This window comes from Papaver somniferum, chromosome 7 (assembly GCF_003573695.1).
Source record: "Papaver somniferum cultivar HN1 chromosome 7, ASM357369v1, whole genome shotgun sequence".
In the NCBI taxonomy this organism is placed as follows: domain Eukaryota; kingdom Viridiplantae; phylum Streptophyta; class Magnoliopsida; order Ranunculales; family Papaveraceae; genus Papaver; species Papaver somniferum.
The window spans coordinates 12,952,141-12,972,578 of NC_039364.1; the positions used below are offsets into that span (position 1 = coordinate 12,952,141).

At 35.1% G+C, this 20,438-nt stretch overlaps 2 protein-coding genes across 5 annotated transcripts; one reads left to right on the forward strand and one right to left on the reverse strand.

Moving 5' to 3' along the window:
• Positions 1-13,875: 13,875 nt before the first annotated feature.
• On the forward strand, positions 13,876-17,079 carry LOC113295725. 3 transcript variants are annotated; one of them, XR_003332907.1, is made up of 4 exons: positions 13,876-14,100; positions 14,445-14,606; positions 15,639-15,994; positions 16,065-17,079. XR_003332907.1 is itself a non-coding variant. In XM_026544051.1 (3 exons), exons 1-3 carry the CDS (start codon positions 13,882-13,884, stop codon positions 15,888-15,890), a joined length of 441 nt encoding a protein of 146 aa, XP_026399836.1. In that variant the 5' UTR covers positions 13,876-13,881; the 3' UTR covers positions 15,891-16,047. The 3 variants fall into 3 exon arrangements, 1 of the variants encoding a protein (XP_026399836.1); XR_003332906.1 differs by having other exon boundaries at positions 15,831-15,994; XM_026544051.1 differs by lacking the exon at positions 16,065-17,079 and having other exon boundaries at positions 15,831-16,047.
• Positions 17,080-17,087: 8 nt separating this feature from the next.
• On the reverse strand, positions 17,088-18,974 carry LOC113295723 (basic 7S globulin-like). Of its 2 annotated transcripts, XM_026544049.1 has the most exons (2): positions 18,176-18,974; positions 17,088-17,713 (listed from the first exon to the last, which is right to left on the reverse strand). In XM_026544049.1, exons 1-2 carry the CDS (start codon positions 18,969-18,971, stop codon positions 17,553-17,555), a joined length of 957 nt encoding a protein of 318 aa, XP_026399834.1. In that variant the 5' UTR covers positions 18,972-18,974; the 3' UTR covers positions 17,088-17,552. The 2 variants fall into 2 exon arrangements, with proteins under 2 accessions (XP_026399834.1, XP_026399833.1); XM_026544048.1 differs by having other exon boundaries at positions 17,424-18,974.
• Between the last annotated feature and the right edge of the window lie 1,464 nt (positions 18,975-20,438).

Below are 20,438 nucleotides of genomic sequence, written 5' to 3' on the forward strand. Positions count from 1 at the left end.
GTGGTTGTTAGACCCTCGCATTTTCAATTGCTATCAGAGCAGGCAAACACATTAAAGACCTTACAAGTCTGTATTTGTAGCGATCTGAGGATGGACGATATAGTCTCTGATAAACGCATCGCCAGAAGTAAAAATATTGTTTCCATAAAGTCTATCAAAGAGAAAGATTTTTCAATATCAAATATAGATGAACCTTGCGTTCCAAGGAAACACTTACATTGACAAGTGTTACCTTGACTACTTTACCGACGAGTCTGACTCTGAAGTTGAAAGGAATGCATTGAAAGAGAGTTCTACGATTCTAAAACTCTTTAAGATCCAGGATGATGACGTCAATCGGTTGAAACACAAAGTCAATGTACTTGTTGGGATGGTGAATAATCGTGACTCGCTTCTAAAGTCTCTTCGTAAGGAAATCGCCTCAGTATGTTCTTCACGAACTCTGGTTGAGAAAAATCTCAAAGAGCACGCTTTGGAAACTGAACTTCTTTTGAGTAAACTCTCTATTCAAGAATGTTCAAAGGAGTCCATCATAACAATTGCTTCTGAGTTAACTAGAAACATTTCTGTTACAGAAGCAAAATCAAAATCCCTTCTTATTGGAAAAGATGTACATGTGTCTTTCTATAATCAAGGAAACCCCACATCACATGGAAGCAAGAGGTCTACCAACGATGGTCTTAAGACTGTTCTGACTAATTACTCGAGTGATCAGAAAGTATGTCTCTTTTGTGATTCAAAAGGGATTGGTGAACAAAAGAGGAATTCTAGGTTGAATGATAAGTATATTATTCGTATTCAACATACCTTAGATTTAATTCTCAAAGGTGTAACTGACATGTTTTAGTACTCGTCCTGTGTACTCCACCAAGAAAGTCAGTTCAAGGTGTTCCTCAAATGTTCAAACACATCACAGTCTTCCTAAATCACATCGACAAAGAAGAACTCATGGATATTCTTCAATTAAGAAGGGAGATTATGTTGTTCATGATGTGGAAAAGGTACCAGAAGAAGGAAGAAATAAAAAAATGAAAGCCAACCTAAAAGGGATAATTGAAGGATATAAAGATATCGTCAACAGGCTGACAAGTTCCTCTATAAATTCTTCAGGTAAGAATCAACATTATGCATCATATTTTCATAATAGTAAATTTTATGATAACTTTTCACATCATAATGGTTTTCCTCCAAAGATCAGGAAAAAGAGGTTTAACCATAAACAACATTCATTTAATGAGATCAAGGCTCATACTTGTGCTAATTAATCACAAGGTTGAAACCTCACTCTCAATAAAAATCCTGACATAGTGATATATGTTTCATGTATACTTCAAGACGAAATGTGTTTCTGATTCTTCAGCTATCCTCTAATTGTTCCTAGTTGATTTATGACTTACAAACAATTTTTGTTGCTTGAGTATTTTTGTTGGTGTTTTTTTTTTTTAAAAGGGGTTGTCAAATTGGTATGCTCTAAATTTTTCTCTTGTGAGAACAAATCTATTTAAGAGCTGAGTTCTTATTTACTCACTAAGCAAATATTTGCTAAATCTTCTTCGCAACTTTTTGGTATAAGGGTAAGTCTATATTCGTGCGTGTACCACTTTCCACATGGGCACGAACCATACTTGGAAACCCTAAATTATGGTTCTTGTGAAACCTATAAATACCGAACGTTTGATTTTTAAGTACGCATACTCTTGGAGTGCTCTTTTGAGAGTGGGGTCTTCTTCAAGTTTTTGGGACTTACCAGCCAATTCAATGGATGATTCAGTTTATCTGGAGTTTGTGTTAAAGAAGGAAAAAACCCTGGTTGAATCTAACAAACTCGAATCTTGTCCCTCATGCTAATATGAGTTTTCTCATCAAGATCGAGAAAATGCCGAGATGGTCTCTGGTGAAGTACTTCATGGTTTTCTCGCTGATCTTGGAAAGAATCAATTGAAGCTCGAGAACTCTGTAAAAGATCTTAACTTGTTGATCTTAACTTGTTACGAACATAGTTGAAAAAGGTTGAGTCTGACCTTGATCTCATGAAGTCACAAGTTAAGATTTTCTCAATGAGGATATCTTCTCTGAAGATGCAGTTGATATAGTTGATCACAAGCTTGAAGGTCTTGAAACCAGTGTAGCTTCCGTACCAGAACTCTGATTATAGCTTGTGATTGATATTTGTTTTAGAGTTGTCTTTGATTCCTTGTCTAGTAAATCTTCTTATGAGAATTTTCATTATTGTTTTTGTTTAGAAGAATAACTAGGGTTTGGAATAGCCATTATTGTGAGTACGCATAGCTATTTCCAACGATTTCCATCTTCTTGTTTTTAGATTTATTTATTTAAATTCTAAGTATTTCGGAAGATGATTTTTGAAATTTTAATATTTATGATTTTATATATTGCAAATTTTTATGGGATATAATGTTTGCGTCCGCGAACTGTGACTGTCCTATACTTGTTCAAAAGTTATGTCTATTATATGTTGATATGAAAGTATTGATAAAAGATATAATGAATGTTTGACAAACAAAAGTTAAAGCCTTTTTGTCATTTGTTTGATAAAATAAGTAACTTGTTATAAGGGCGGCATGGATTATTAGAGCGGCGGCAGTATGATAGTGATGTCCCTCTAGTTGGTTAGGGGATGTCCTATAGAGGGTGTAAATTAACTAGATTACCCTACCCATTTTTTAACCTAAATCAAAGCTAAATTGAAAATTTGTTTTCTTTATTTTTCTCTTCTCCTCCTCCTATCAACCGTAACCTCCATTAAAACTCAAAATTTCATCGTCTTCGATTAATCGACGATTCGAAAATTAATCAAGTGTAGTGTAGTGACTTATATGAGGTATGTTTTGAAAACCCAGTTACGATTTGGTTTATTTTATTCGATTTAAGTTTAATTTCTATCGAAAATTAGGGTTTTAGATGAAAATTGAAATTGAAATTTCTGGGTTTATGTGAGTTACGGTTGATTTTAAATCAATTACGAACCGTAACTGGATATTTTGATGTTGTTACGGTTGGTAATAGTTCAATTACCAACCGTATGTTCTTATATCTGAGAATTTTCTTCAGTTACGGTTGGTAACCATTTTAATTTACGAACCGTAACTCAGTTACGGTTGGTATCGAGCATTTGGTTACGAACCGTAACTGAGTTACGGTTCGTATCGTACATTTAGTTACCAACCGTAACTGGTTTTACGATTGGATTTTCTTCAAATTTAACCAGTTACGGTTGGTAGTTCATCTTTTACGAACCGTAACTTCTATTTACGGTTGGTTATGAGCACAATTCCAACCGTAATTAGCTCTGAAAATGTAAAAAAAATTAATTTTTTACGTATTTTAGATAACTTTGAGCAACAAAAAGCTAGTTGGGACTAATTTAGAAGTATATCCGGTCATTTTCAGGTCCTGGTTCTTCATTTTGTTGGTTAATTTCTTCAACTGATCGAGATTGACCTTCTCCTCTAAACTTTTTTTCTTTAACTCTAAAAATCTGATTTTGGTTTTGATTTTTAGTTAATATAAGTGAAATTAATCATTAACACTAAACTTGATTATCATCACTAAACTAGGTTATAATTATGAGGGTTAATTTGTCATTTCCAGTATCTTTTTTATAAGGGACACCTTGAATGATCATATGATGACCCTTTTTGTCCTATTAGAATGCCGCCCCTATAACGGGTTACTAAAAGAAATGATAGAACTTTTGTTTACAAGGATTAAGTCTATCATATGTTAATATGCAAATAGTGATGAAAGATAAAATTAATCCTTGTATTTTCCGCAGTATTGATCAAATTCCGATCCACATTTTTTTGTGTATGTACTGTGTTGCTCCATAAGTTTTCTTATGATCGAGCATAATCAATTGAGTCGATCATTTTCATGATTTTTTTAGTTGTGTTGCTCCGCAAGTGTTCTTATGTTGAGCATGACCAATTGAATTGATCACAGTCATGTGGTTAATTTAGTTGTGTATTCCAATTGAATTAATCATGGGTTCTCTTGTGATTAATTTAATTGGGTATTTTGGATTACAAATTCATGTTTTCATGATATTTGTTTGTATCCAAAGAAATCTTTCTTTTGTAAAAGTAATGTCTCCTTTGTTGTTCCTTTGGGAATGCCATTTATGGGGGAGAGTTCTTTTCAACTTGTGCTTAATTTCCATATCTTTGTGGGGAGTGCGGCTGTGGAATTTTTGAGGGGTTATGTTGTATCTTTATAAACTCCTTGATGAATGCATTTAGCTTCGTCTATTTGATTGCATCTAAATTTGTTGGTATGTTAATACACCTTTGGTTATGAAGTATCTCCGTGGAAATTTCATTAGGATCCCACTAATTTTCGTACTTTTTCCAATTTTATTGACAAAAAGGGGGAGAATTAATGTTTAGTTCACACTACAAATACATATGGTTTACGGATCATTATGTAAGGGGGAGTGGTTTTCATGTTGAGATAAAGTATTGACTAAGGGGGAATGATACATATCACCATAGTATTGTTATCAAAGTTTTGATACAATTGAACTTTGATACTATGTAATAATATTATGACACTGTATAACAATGATTGAGAGCATTTGTTTTCTCATTGTTATTGCTACGGATCCTCAACAACGATGATGCTAAACTTACAACCTTTGGAATCATTGGAGTACTTGGAAGTGACGAATACTTCGTGTCGTGTTGAAGATGCCAAGGAAATCAAGCATGTGGACAAGAAGCTGTAATTCTTATTTATTTTGTAATCCATATGTATTGATAGTTTTGCCACTAAAATTGACAAAGGGGGAGATTATTAGAGCATTGCTCGGTCGAACTCGCATGTGCTGCTATCTCAAGCATGTTTGTCAATGTTAGTGATCAAAACTATAAGTCTTGATTTCTAGCCTATTTATAGATGTCTCGGACTAGGACATAGATAGTGTAGTTGAGCTTAGATCTCTCGGCGTTCATCATTTGAAGAAGAAGAACTACTAAGTGGATCTTGTGGAACTTCATCAACAAAAAGGTATGTGGAGACTTAAACTCATCTATCACTAGGAAAGTGTATTTCTACTCTATCTCCTATATTGAGACATAAGTCGTATTTACGATATATTTTTCAACTATACGCATTTGAGATTTCGAACTGAGTATATATCGCTTACATATTTCTCGAAATATATGTTGGAAAGATTTTGCTTTAGCCATCGTCATCTTTACTCGTGATGAAAGTCATGTTAACATTTCAATAACTTGAAAATTGCTTTGATGTTAATAGTGTGTGAAAACGACTCCTCTAAGAATGTTTCAATGATTGGAACGTAGATTTGATAATGTAACCATCTTTGGATATAAGCATATATAGTGTGTTCGCACATTAGTGTATAAATTCATAAACCGGGAGACAAGTGTATGCATATGTGTGTACACCAACTCGGTGAAGGAGACAAGATAAGTATGCGTACCCGTACGCATACTGTTAGAATTTTTCGAACTGAAAATATCTGTTGGGTTTGGGAATTACAAACTTCTAAACTAGTCACCTTAAGTATGCATACCCATACGCATACTAGAGGAAGTTTTCGAACCTAAAATATCTGCTGGGTTAGGGAATTACTCCTAAACTAGTCACTATAAGTATGCGTACCCGTACACATAATGGAGGAAGTTTTCAAACCGAAAACTTCTGCTGAGTTTGGAAACTTAACAAACTCAAAATCCGGTTGCTTAGGTACGCATACTTAAGTTGGTTATTTTATCAAATCAGTCTGTTCATGAACTTAAACATTTAGATCTTAAGGAATGCAATCTTTGCAAACCGTGGCTATAATGCTTATGATTGATTCAAGTGAATCAAACCGATTTAGTTTCGATTGTATCTTTTATGCAATTGAACAACTCATTAACTAGTTTCATTTAAAGTCATTTGAACTAGTTATAGTGAAGATGAATAAGGTTAATACGAGAGTAAACATATGGCTAACCTCGGTAACTATTTGTGAACCAACATGGTGTACACGTTTAGGTACGGTTACATAAACCTAAATGAGGGTACATTTGATTTGTGTGTAACAAGCTAAGTTCGATCTAACGGTTGAAAGATATTAGCTTGGTTGAATCAGGTTTTTCATCTAACGGTGAATATTGAATGCTTTGTTACCAAGGTAACTTAGATTGCAAACCTGATTTGAAAACTATATAAAGGAGAACTCTAACAACTGGGAAACCTAATCCCCACACCTCCTGTGTGACACTAGTTGTATTGATAGAGTCGATTCTCCTTTAATCTTAGGTTTCTTTTGGAGACCCTGTAGGTTAACGACTTGAAGACTTCATTGGGATTGTGAAGCCAGACCGATACTACTTCTCTTATAGTTGTGTGATCTGATCTTGTTGTATCTATCGTACGAGCGCAATTGTATAATTGGCTTGAGATTTATTTCTCCGATAGGCAAGATAAAAAAGTAGTCACAAACATCTTCGTCTCATCGTTTGTGATTCCACAATATCTTATTTCGCTAGTCGATTAAGATTATTGTGAGGTGATTGGTAATACTAGGCTCTTCTTTGGGAATATAAGTCCGGTTTATCAATTGGTTCTTGTTCACCTGGATTTATCAAAAGACGGAACAAAAAATCTTAGGTATTTCTGTGGGATACAGATTTATTCAATCCTATATACTTTTCTGTATGAGATAAATTTGTTTATCAAGTCATCGATTTCATGTCGTAGCAACTCTTGGTTCTGGGTTAGATCAGCTAAGGGAATCAAGTGCGTAGTATCCTGCTGGGATTAGAGACGTAAGGAGAGCAACTGTACCTTGAATCAGTGTGAGATTGATTATGGTTCAACTACAGTCCAGTCCTAAGTTAATTTGTAGTAGACTAGTGTCTGTAGCGGCTTAATACAACGTGGTGTTCAATCTGGACTAGGTCCCGGGGTTTTTCTGCATTTTCCGTTTCCTTTTTAACAAAATTATGGTCTCTGTGTTGTTTTTTTTCCGCATTATATTTTGTTATATAATTGAAATATCACAGGTTGTGCGTTAGATCAATCAATTAGAATATCCAACCTTTGGTTGTTGATATATATTGATTGACACTTAGTAAGAATTAAATCGAGAGATCGAGATATTGTACTCGTTGATATTCTTCACTCTAGATTGAGTCTGACTGTCTTGGTTATTCTCTAGAAAGTATATTGGAGTAAATCCTCTCAGATTGCCAAACGAATTGTTGGGTGTGGTTGTTAGACCCCCGCATTTTTAGTATGAGACTAAATACACCCCTTGTGACGAAGACCATTATCGCCGATGGTATAAGGATGTTACAGATCGAGAGACGATAATTATTCTTAGAAAAGTTTTACACATATATGGGCTGGATTTTATCGCAATAAGTAGAGCATTACCAAAATTGGATGCTCCAACACATGCACCCATGATTCCAACTTTCACCAGTTATCAAACACCAAGAGCTTCATCTTCGTCGACTCAATCAAGACGATGAAACATATCCTCTTCTTCATCAGTTGGTTCTGATTTGCCACTTTTGAGTTGGGAGCTAAAGACTTGTAATCTTGACGGAGAGCATCAGATTGTTCCACTGTATCACAAGGTCACGACCGTCTAAATTCTTATATAGGCACATCGACAACTCAAGAATTAATTGATCAAACAATTGAATCATATGGAGTTTAACAGATATTGAAACTAGAAGTATATACATGCAACAGTTGCGCACATATGGGGAGACCATGAACTTCAGACCTAATTTTTTCCAGCATACAACAACTCAGTCTTCTCAAAAAGTAGTGTGAGAAACACAAGTACCTTCTGGGCACCAATCTCAGTAACTTCCAGTGCAATATTCTCCAATTTGTCCAGTGTAATAATCTCAGTAATGTCAGGTTAGTGACAATCTCCCCAAAGTTATCAAGATTTTATGAGATCATTAAAATTCAATGGCTCTCCAGTTGATCCTACATGTCCATGGTTTGGGAACCAGAGTGGAGGACATGATGTTGGAGGGTCTCAAGCTGGAGGATCAAATCAAGGATTTACAAGTATGATTCAGGGAGGAACGTATAAGTGGAATTGGAGTGGGAAGGATTTTAACTATGCTTATTTTAATATTTGTAAATTGAAGTTATAATTAGTTAATCTACTTATGTAACCGTTACATGTAATCAGTACTAATCTTGAAACTAAATTAAAACTTAATTTGATATACGTTCGACAACGATTAAATTTTAAAACAACTACATCAATATCTTTCTCGAGTACAAGATATCAAAAAATCCTTTAAGATTATGTAATGAGCTTCATAAGTAAAAAATTCTTCTTTGACATCTTTGTCATTCCTCTCGAGCTTGCAATATAACATCAGCATTAGTCTCACCCCTAAGTCGATAACAATTAACAAGCCAAACCAAAGCTATGAATTCTCCAACTTCTTTTTTTATATCAAAAATTCGACAAAACAACCCAGACGCATTACGTTCATTGGGGTTACCGGTATCATTGCATAAGTTTTTAAAGATTCTGCGGATATAACTCGTACTCATTAACCCATTTTGACGTCATCCTGCACCTCTAGCCGGATAGAGAGCTACCTATAGTTTCGAAAAAGCGACAAATCTTCATCGATCGTGAATTATGCCAGATTAATATACGACTGAGACATTACTCATAAAATTTGTTAGTGTAGAAGAAAGGTGTGGTTTTGGAGTTAAATTCTATTCAATTTATAGGGAGGGGATTGATAGTCGTTGGATGGACTAGCCATTTTCGGCTCAGTATGAGATGACCATTGTCTCTGTTAGAACCGAGCCTCGGCTCAATGTGATCCAGTCGGTCTTGTTTGTGTCGGTCGTCTCTGATTGATTCATTCGAATCAGTTTGAGCCATAATAAACAAAATATTTTAATTGAGGGTTTGTCCATCCGTTTTGGTGGTTTTCCAGTCCCATTGTAGGTGCATAATGGGAAAATCTTGTTATATACCATTCTTATTGGAGATGCTCTGAAAAGACCAGTATTAGTCGTAGAGAAACTTCTATCATTCGTGATAGAAGGCCTCAGAGCTTAATCTTAATAGTTTTATCACGAGGAGAGACGTTTAGTTTCCACAAATTGTTTGTGGCCAAGTACTGGAGCATCAGAAGACATATAACTGGGTATATTGATATTGATGGTGAATGAAATATTTTATGTTATTGAAGACTTATAAATGTGATTTTATTTTTAACTTGTCTTTATCTTTTTATATAGTTATAGTTAGTAATAATTTTTGTTTGAGCTTATCATAGGTAATTTGTTTACTTCTAACTTTTTTTTTGGTTGATAGCTAGGGTGCACGGCGAAGTCAAATCCCTATCTTGGGAAATTTTATTGGCCTAGACTAGTCCAAATCTCCTAGCCAATTGTTAATATAAGTCTTTTCAAAACCGAAGGGAGTTGTTACTTTTACGTAACTGCACCAGTGTATCTCGGTTCTATTTCTCCATATGCGCCACAAATCGTATGGAATTTTAACTGACCAAATCCTATTTTGATCAACACATATTTCATTTCTTGAGGCACGTAGTCATCGGTGATGGTAAATGATTTGGACCTCTTCAACAACGTTAATCACTCTGTCCGTTGAAAGATGGTGTCTTGGAGTTTACACAGTGACAGATACAAGCCCATGTTGTTTTCTTGCATCTTGAATTCAGACACTTCACTTGCAAGGCATCATTTTAAACCTTGCTTCAGACTTAATCTACAGCTTCCAACAAGCCCTATCCAACTTCATGTAGGCACGTGGTTTATCCTCTTCTAACCTCAACATCAGTGACACTTCCCTTGTCCTGTGCATTCCTTGGAAGTTTTGTAGTTTAATGTCGTAAAGATATACCAAACAAATTTTTCTTTTAAGATCGTGATTCCATTTTATGGCAAAGTAACAGGCTTGATCATGCTCAAGGCTATCTTAAGGCTTTAGCCATTAATGAGCTAAATCAGTGTATTGGGCGTCGATAATTTAATTTCATCCTTAGCTACCGGTTGGGCACACCTCTTTTCAAGGATGGTAGCTTATGTCCAAGTTGTAACAGAGAGATGGATATCTTTAGAGACCATGTATTATATTACACTAGTGATGGTGGGCTTAAATTTAGATATGATCTATTAAGGAATATATTTACGGATATTTGTTACAAATCAGGCGTTCCAGCAAGAAAAGAAATGGCATTTGGCTTTTTATCAGATAATGATAACACTCTGAGGCCTGCTGATATTTCTGTCGGGAGAATTGTCTAGACGGGTGGATAAGGGCATAACTTTACGCCATGTCATGTTATTTCACGGGTGGATAAGGAAATAACTTTACGCCATGTCATGTTATTTTTACTTCTAATACTCATAAACACAATAGATACTTAAACAAATGCTCATTTCAGGGTTATGGATTTTTGGTTTTAGGCTCCTCGACACTAGGCGAACTTGGAGATGATACCATATTTTTTATGAAGTGGTTGAAGAATTGTGAAGCTGTTCGTGATGCCAAGTGTCAACTGTAAAGTAGGCAGCTTCGTTTTTTAAAGATTATGTCTTGTTATTCAAAAAGGTGTTGGAGCACAACTTGTTGCTTGCCTTCCAAATAATTTCTTATAAAATATCATATTTGTTTATTAATCAAATTTGTTGATAATAATATAATATAATATTCAATTACCGTGTATGAAAACATACATACATTAGCTCGAATGATGAGATCCAATTGAATATATCCAATAAATCCTTTTAACAAACTATTTATCGCCCATATTATTACTTTTTATTTTTTCCCAACAATATCAATCTAAAATCGGAAATGAAATATTATTTTTAGAAAATGGTGAATCCCATATAAAACACAATATGAATCATCATTGAATACCCGTAAGTTTGGACAAAAACATAGGGTCACAAGCATTTTGTTTTTAATAATTTAAGTTAATTATTTTGGTTTTAACATCCTTTCTTTTAAATATACCTCCCACCTTTTTTAAGCTTAATTTGTTCCCATATTGAAAGATTACCAGAATATACCCTTATACTTTTAATCGTTCTAACCCAACAAATTAATGCACGTTAAATTCTCATACATTTTGTTTTGGTCCCCCTCGCTCTTAATTTCCTTTTTTTTTTAAAAAGAAAATAAAACTCCAACGAAAAACCATATCCAAAACTTCAGCAAAACTTCATATAAAATCAAAGCAAGATTAGTTTCATAATATCTTTGAAGATCAACAATTATCTTAACAAATTACTTCTCAGTCTAAGAGTCCCAAGAAGAAATAGTATAAACATGTAAGAAATATATAGCAATCCTTCGTAACAAAAATATACCATTTACATTTTAGGGAGAAGTAATTTCCATTGCATGTTATCCACAAACTATATCCAAGATCAGAAATTCTGGATACCCTGTATGAGTTATGTTATGGAATAAACCTTATACTATCTTTGTATTTATGGAAGTAAATGATATATCCTAGAGGATAGAGAACATGGAAGAAAGTTCGATTTTAAAAGTGATGGAGGAATTTTTCTTGGCTATGCTTCTGACAAACGAGCATTTAGAGTGAATAATCTTTGCAATAAATTCATGATGAAAAATGTGGTCATTGATGAAGTAAGTGACTTTTGTTAAGATAAAAATACTCCTAGCTGAACTACCTTCCATCTAACTAGTATCAAAATCCAATAAGGTATGTATTGAATAACGAGAAATTGTTCAATCGATAATGATTTAGATGAAAATATGATACTGATACTGTTCCATAAATTGAAAAATAAAATAAAACATGAGATACTTATGACTTTTTTATGGGTAAATATAAGATATTTTCTATGGATCACATTACCGATGAAGCAAGTGCAAAATAAATAAGAGGCAATCAACTATAAAACATATGTTAATAGCATGATTTCTATCACATGTTGGGCCCAAGAATCTTTATGAAGCACTAAAAATATCTCTCTTGGGTAAATGAAATCCATGAACTAAATCAATTTGAAAGATAACGTGTTTTGGGGCTTTTTCCATAACCAGCAGGAATAAAAATTATTGAAACAAAGCGCATACTCAAAATAAGTCTGATGAATATGAAACCCTGGTTTGAAAAAATGCTAGACTTGTGGCAAAATTTTACTCACAAATTGAGGAAATATATTTTGACAAAACATTTGCTTATGTCGCTCGACTTGAATAAATTCAACCTTTGCTAGCATATATGTATGTAGTTTCAACAAATCAAACTTTGTCAAATGAAGATTTAGTCTGCTTTTCTTAACTGTGGAGATATATATAAAGGAAGTAGTACATAATGCTCCACCCAAAAGGTTTGAATATCTTGTGCATATATCTTGTTCATGTGCTCAAACTTGAACAAAGCATTAATATGGTCTAAAACAAGCATCTAGGGCTTAAGCTGTACTTAGTGATATATCTTTTTGGTGAGTGTGGTTATGGAAATTGCAGAAGTCTTAACCATATATATTGTGAAGCAACTCTTGACAGTGAACTTTGCTAAGAGGTTCATGTGCGTTGGCCAGATTGGTAGGCGGTGGGTACTTAGAAAATTGACAAGAGGTTGTGATCATCTATTTGTGTAGCAATTTAATTCTGCACAGAATATTCAAAACTTCACTAGGTCCCGGAGCTTTCTGCCAAAGAGTTCCTCTGATGTGTTTATGCTCTTTTATTATTATCGTATTAATTATTTAATTTTAAAATAAATATTCCTACTCTTGTATACTTGAAACATATTGGATTAAAATAATTGATGGTTTACTAGGTACCCTCTTATTTTCAACGTGGTCTCCAGTTTTGGAGTCAACAAACATGGTTGTTTTCATGAGAGAAGGAAACTCGATTATGCAATGAAAACAAATATTGACTCACAACTTGATAGGAACGATAACAATAAAATTAAAATGAACTTGAAGAAATTATATTTGTAAATAATTGTTGTCTGATGAAGATATTCAACTAAAGGAAATAATTGTACTGATGAATCTATTATATCAATTGAGATTTGGTTGTGATTTGGTTGTTAACTGTTGATGATGGCTTTAAGGTTTTTACTGGTGATTCTTCTTTCTGGGGCAGTAAATTTTGTTATAGCGAATGGTTAGTTGAACCCACAGGCGTTGATGTATCAAGTTTGTTATCATATTTAGATGCCAAAATTATTTTTTGATTTATAACTGACTAAAAAGTTTGCTTCATTCTAGATTATACTATATTAGGTAGTAGAATCTTCTGAACTTCCAAGTTATTCTAGAAAACCGAAGATCACGTAAAGACATCAATTTGAAGAACTTAATTTAGGTCGGTAAAGAAAGATGGTTTTTCCTTTCATACTTTGTTCTCTTCTATCTAGTGAAGTCGATGACTTTAGGAAATAATCATATACAAAAAAGGATCATATTACAGATGAACCCAGAGCCGTTCCTGAGTCAATGCAGAGTCTGCTACCCACAAGGCCCGGCTTAGTGAAAAGATCCTCTGATCAACTTTGCACAAGGCCCTTCAAGGCGCAAGATCGCCTCTGGATGAGCCAATATCAAATACCTAATGATTTTCTGAACTTGAGTCTTGACTTCGAACTTTTCGAAGCAACAAACCAAGTGAGAACAGTTTGTTGAACTTTATGCATTTTGAGTTTGCAAACATCCTTTAGACACCCCTTATCAGGCTAACATGGTTAGCAACCCCAATGCCCTACTTTTTTGAAGCAGCCCGACTTTTAGATGGATTGAGCACAGCCCGGTTATTAACTGAGTCTCTATCATTCAAACACAGCAACAAGAAATTTTCACAAGGAATTCTACAGAGAGCAGAGAGAAAGAATGGAAGCTGAAGTTTCAAGCACACATGATTCACCGTATTCACTACAACCTTTTCGATTCTACAATGAAGATATACTACTATTCTATATTGATATTGGTCTTGAATCTCAAGTTGAAATGAAAGTTTCAGGACCAAAAGGTCGACCTATTACTTGGCTTGAATCTACCAATCCTGATCATCGTTTTGCTTCCGCTTCTTTGGCTCAAGTTGCTTCATGGGTAAAAATTTACTTCCTTTCCTCTTCCTTTATGTTCATTATCTTGTTTTATTTTTTTTGTTGAATTGATTACCAAAATAGGAAATTTGATTGTGAATTGATTACTATGGTGTCTGTATTTTAATAGGCTTGTCTTTGATTTTGTTAGAATTTCGTCATTTGTGAGATAATGTAGTTAGGATTTTCCAAATTTTGCCCCAAATTGTGTTGAGCCCTAGAAAATAAAATTAGGTTTAGGTTCTTAGATTTGTAATGTGATTTGCTCCATATGGTTTTAATTGTTTTTTTTGTAATTGCATTGGAAAATTTACTGAGGTTTTTTTTGTTTGTTTTTATTTCTTGAAGCATCAAAAGGAGTTCAGTAACGGGGTTGGCTCTGCAATCGCATCCCTCCGTGGGTTAGTCTACTCGCTTTCTCCACAAGGAAATGCAGATCTTACCCAGCTGTTCAGAATAGCAGCTCATGAAGCAAAGAAATCCCGAGCACAGAATCGTCTTTTAAGAGTTGTAAGTTATCTTTCGTGTCAAATAATTTATTCTTTTTATCAAGTAAAAGTAGTAGTACTATAGTGTATGATGGTAGTAGAAACTATTGCGAAAATGAAATCGAAGTAAGACATTGATTGTATAACTTAGGTTTAGCTGCTAAACATTTTCCAACATCGTTAGTTTTGAAGAAGATAGCTACTCATTAGTACATTACTTGAATTCAATACTCGTTTTTGTTCGACTTTACGAAGAACACCATACACAGATGATTAAGTCTTACATCTACAAGAACTCAGATAATTTCAACTTATCTAAGAAAATCACTCGAAGACTAAAGGATCACACATTTGGTACAACGATTTAAGTCATAGTACGAGTGTCAGGTGATAAAACCACTTAGGATTCCCCCGACAAGGATTTATGTTTTTTTCAGAAGATAGGTAGTTATTTAACTTATTTTTACGCACTTGAATGCTTGTCTCGAAAGACTCTGTGAAGAACACCAAAAACATGTGATGAAGTCTTACAAGAACTCCGACGATCTGAACCTATCTGAAAATATCACTCACAGTCACAGGGTAGAGGATCAGACATTGGTATTAATTTTGGATGTGAGTCTCATAGTGACACTCATTAAGGCTTCCCTTTTGGAAGAAGGTATTTTCCTTTAGTTCGACTCTGTATAGCAAAATCAGTCACATGTCACATATTTAACTGCAATCTTCTTTAAGATTTTTTTTTTCCTATCAAGTAAAACTACTAGTACTATAGTGTAGTCTTTATTGTTTTTGGTAGTATTATTTTGAGATGTGCGTCTCAGCGTCTGTTATTTCTTCTCACTTATTATTGCCAAATTGAGATTGAAGTATGACATTGATAGTATAACATTGGTTTAGCTACTAACCATTTGCCGCCAGTGGATATATGTAGTCATCTGTACCTTACTTGAATCTATTACTCATTTATGTTCGACTTTATGAAGAACTCGATACACCTGTTACTACGTTCCGCAACTTTAAGAACTCAGACACTTACAACCTATCTAAACAGATCACTCGAAGGGTAGAGGTTCTCACAGAGGTACTAACATTTAAGTTGTAGTGTCCTGTGATGAAGCCACTCACAGTGTGTTAGCAAGCATACCCATTTATTATTTGGCGATGTTTCAAATGCCTATCTCTGTGGTTAAGGAGATTGAGAAGATCGTGAGGAATTTCTTATGGGGTTCTTCAAATTATGTAGATGTTGGGTGGAATGGTCAAAGGCAGTATTACCAAAGTGCAGAGGGGGTATTGGTATTAAGTAGCTTAAACTGGTGAATCATGCTCTCCATTGCAAATGGATATGGAGATATGGAAACGAGAAGAGAGCTTTATGGAGACAAATAGTTCACCAAAAATTTGGAGGTAATCCCGATTCTTTTTAAAAAATTTCCTAATACTTCCACTAAGTCTACTGATACTAGCTTATGGGCAGGAATCCTAAAAGCAAGGGACCATGTCAAGAAGCATACATCGCGAATTATTAAGAATGGTCGGAGTATGTTATTTTGGAAAGACAAGTGTCTAGGTAACCATATGATGCAGATTTGCTTCCCTGCTCTTTTTAAGCTTTCAAGAAAAAAAGATGCAACTTTATTGCATGTGGCAAATGGAAATGGTGCTTGGGAACTGGATTTTAAAAGAAATCTGAATGAGGTGGAGGTGGGGGAAGAAGCTCAATTACTGCAGCTCATTGGTGAACCTATGAGTCACTTTTCTAATGGAAATGATCAAATGCAATGGAAAGCAGGTAACTGCTTCTCTGTAGCTAGTTGTTACTCTACTCTAGACATTGATGGGTATTTGTCATTTCCGCACAAGCAAGTCTGGAACCCTAAGATTCCCTTGAAAGTTTGTTTCTTAGTTTGAACACTTTGTTATAAAGGGGCTCCAACCTTGGATTTTCTATACAGAGCTGGTAAGGTGAATAATCCTACTTGTATGCTTTCTGTTGTTGAGATGGAAATCAATGACCACTTCTTCATTCACTGCAAAGAAACTGCTAGTGTATGGAACCATTTGGGAGTGGAGAAACAAGAAAGGTAGGAAGATGGTCAAGAAGATTTGGGGTATGCTTCCGTTTGCCATTTGGTGGACAATATGGAGAGAAAGGAATAACAGGCTATATTCCAACAAGAAGAGACATGTTAAGCAGTTGATCGTCGTGTCTGTTAAATGCATGCTGTTTTATTGGGCTTTGTCTACCGAACTTTTTGATGGTTATCCGCTTTCTTCTCTGATATGTAATTGTAATGCTGTCATTGGTATGAGCTAGCCTTGTTAGCTCACTTTTGTTTCTGTTTCTCACTTCTTTGGTGAGACTCAGTTTTGATTTAAATTGGCCTTTGCCGTTCAAAAAAAAAAAAAAAAAATAGGCCAAAAAATTGGTTGAAGGCTTAAAGATCGAAGTTCTGATATCTAAGAATAAGTAGTTTGGTTGATGACATATATTGGACGTCATAGACAAACAGCGGTAGATGCCAATTATAACTTTTAAGACAAACTTAAACACATCATCCACTTCCAGTAGATAATATTGCTCCCACAGATACTTTGTTTCTCAAAAGACAGAGTCCCGTCCGATCACGGATAAATCCAACATGCAAGTTTCCGGTGACTTCAGCAAGACGATAATGCCTCGTTTAAAACCTCTGACAACTGAGGTTACCATTTTGATTGTTCTTATGCGGGATAAGAGGGAAATTTTTTTAAAACGTTTGTTGCGATAGCAGCAAAATCTTTGCTTCTATTTTCTTAGATCCGTGAAATGGCAGATAATCTATTTGCATACATGTCAACCACCCAATACAGATTATTGAATTCAAATATAAGGTTGTATTAGGGGAAACTAAAGACCCATCATCAAATGTTGCCAGATCTGTTTATTCAAAGTTCTTTTTCAAGGTAAGCAAGTGCCATTTCGTTACAAGCGAGCGGCTAAGAAATTTCTACCTAGCTTGAAGTTAGAGCAAGATGTCTGTTGAGCAAGTGCTGATGTGAATCCCAAGATCTTCTTTGCAAGATTGAACTCCAATAGATTATCTTCCAGCTGGTGCCCACCGATAACAAGGTTTGCATATTCACCTCCATCGACAAATCCCAAACAGGAAACATTATTACTAACTTTAACCATAGAATTGGAGCCATAAAACTTCCATACTGCTTTCTTTGTATGCAAGACGAAATTTATCTCTGGCACAAGACCTCCAAGACGTGTACTAATTATATTGCTTGAGTCAAAACAAGCACCAAAAGGTGCTACTGAAGCCACTCTAGCAATACCCATAGCTCTAGATTTCTCGATAAATATGCTAATGAATGGTTTATAAACAGATGAAGGAAGAACAGTATAAGGATTTAAGGTGCTAATAGACGTTAATTTCATGAACCCCAAGTTGTCAAAAGTAATATTATCACTAACCATGGGAACTTCTTTTCCGCCGATATTGATTGATTTTACTTGAATGTAATACCCAGATGTGTAACTAGGTCCAATAAGACTGCTATGAAAAGGAATATAGGTCAGTGAAGATGAGAGATCAATACCTGGTTGCATTTTGTATGACCCCCCACCAACAAATATGACACCTTTTGATGAAAATGCTGTCGATGATGGTAAGCACATCGAAAATACTCGTGGGATACGCAGTGCCCGTGAAAACTGTGAAGGTATCGAAACCTGAAAAGCTCCGAAACCAGCTACTCCTTTAACACCCTTGGCAAGCCCTTGTAAGAAATAAGTTGATCCACAACCGAATAAAAACTTCTTAATCGCTACATGAGGACCTGCTATAGACCCATTTACAGATGACTGTATGGCTACAACATCTGATGCAAAGACACCTTTGTTGGATAAATATACGTAACCAAGGCATGGCTGAAGTTCTGGCGGCGTAGGAGGTCGTCCGCATGAGACAGAGCTGATCCATCCACACTCTTTCTCCAAGCATCTGAGCGTGCGGTTAGATGATGAAACATAACCATTCTCGCAATCAACCCATTGGAATTCACCAGCCAGATCAATGACTAGGCTTTCGGAAGCTAGAGGAGTTCTTTGCTTCATGTAAGTCAGATACTGAAGAGTTGATGCATCTTTAGTGATGGGAAGGACGACCCCTTGAGGTCTGGATGAAGAAGTAGGTTGAGCATTTGAAAATGGAACAGAGATTAAGACTATAACAAGGGTAGAAGTTATAAAGAGAAATGATGAAAATGAAGCCATCAAATTACTACTGATATCAATTAGGTCGAAATGGATGATAAGCTTAGCCTGCGAGTGAGATATTATGAGTCTGGGGATAGGATTCATGAGCACTAACTGGATCTTAGATCTTGACTTCATAAGGTCAATATCTAAGATGTAAGATCCAGTTAGTGTTAATAATTGCATATTATAATACATTATAATTAATAATGATCTGAATGATCACTTACATTTTAAATAATGTTAAATGACATTCTTTTTCTTCGAAGCAACATGATGATGTCTCTTGAATGGGAAGATTTTCCTCCCCACTTTTATAAAGGTGTGAAAGTAAGTAGAAAAATGCAACATTTCCTTGGTAGTGTTTGATCTTGTCATAGTACGCATGCATGTATCATTGGGCAATCCATTGTCGTGAACATTTGACTTGGAATTACAAGTCTAAAATGCACATATTTTAATGTTATTACAACCACTACTAAATGCAACATTCAATTAGCAATAAAAATAAATAAATAAATGGATTATGAGAAATTTCTTACTAACCATAGATTTGAAGGTAAACAGTTTGCTTTGTTTGCTTTGTTAGCCTGGAAAACCATTTGTCGAAAAGATAAGTTACATGGGGGTTTGGGATAAGGAAAATTATGGTGCTTGATGATGCGTTATTATCGAAGTTGTTATGGAGGTTTTCAAATGAAAGTCAAGGTTCGTGGAAAGAGATAATTAATGGGCCGGAGTCATTGAATTGATAAGAACGGATTGGAAGATGTTGTGTATGCCTTGAATACTTGTGTGTATTCGGTGGGCTTACTTCCTTGGACTTGACCCATAAGTCCATCAATCTATTATGTAACCTAGGTCATATAAAAGGAGCTTAGGGTTTATAATAGAGAGAGAAACTAATGTTATTCTTGGGAGAGATGTGAGGCACAAAAGAGGCTATGTTCTTGAGAGGGGATTTGGGGGAAACTTTGTAAACTTGTTTGATCATCATAGTGGAATCATTTCGTGTCTTCGCAAGTGGATGTAGATCATCTTGATCGAACCACTATAAATCCTTGTGTTGTGTGTGTGCTTGATTTGATTGATTTCACTTTCATTTTCATATCTTAATTGATTGTGCTAAATTGAGCCATTGGTTATAACAAATTGGTATCAGAGCTCCGGGTTGAAGCGATCTACAATGGCGACAAAGTATGAGATTGAGAAGTTTGATGGAAGGAATGATTTCAATCTATGGAGGCTAAAGATGAGGGTTGTTTTGGTACAAAAAGGTTTGGTGAAAACTATGAAAAGGAAAACGGCTCTAGCAACAACATTGAAGGATGAAGAAAAGGAAGAACTCATGGAGAAAGCACATGGATTAATTTTGTTGTGTTTAAGCAATGAGGTCTTGAGAGAAGTTGCGACGGAAACGACTCCGGGCGGGCTATGGAACAAGTTGGAGAAAAGGTACATGACTAAATCCGTGACTAATCCTCTTTATTTTAAGAAGAAATTACCACTACACCAAATTCCCAGATTAGTAACAGACATTCGTAACGGATTATTGGCCGTTACAAAATCCCGTTACAAATGGCCGTTATGAATTTTAGAAAATTT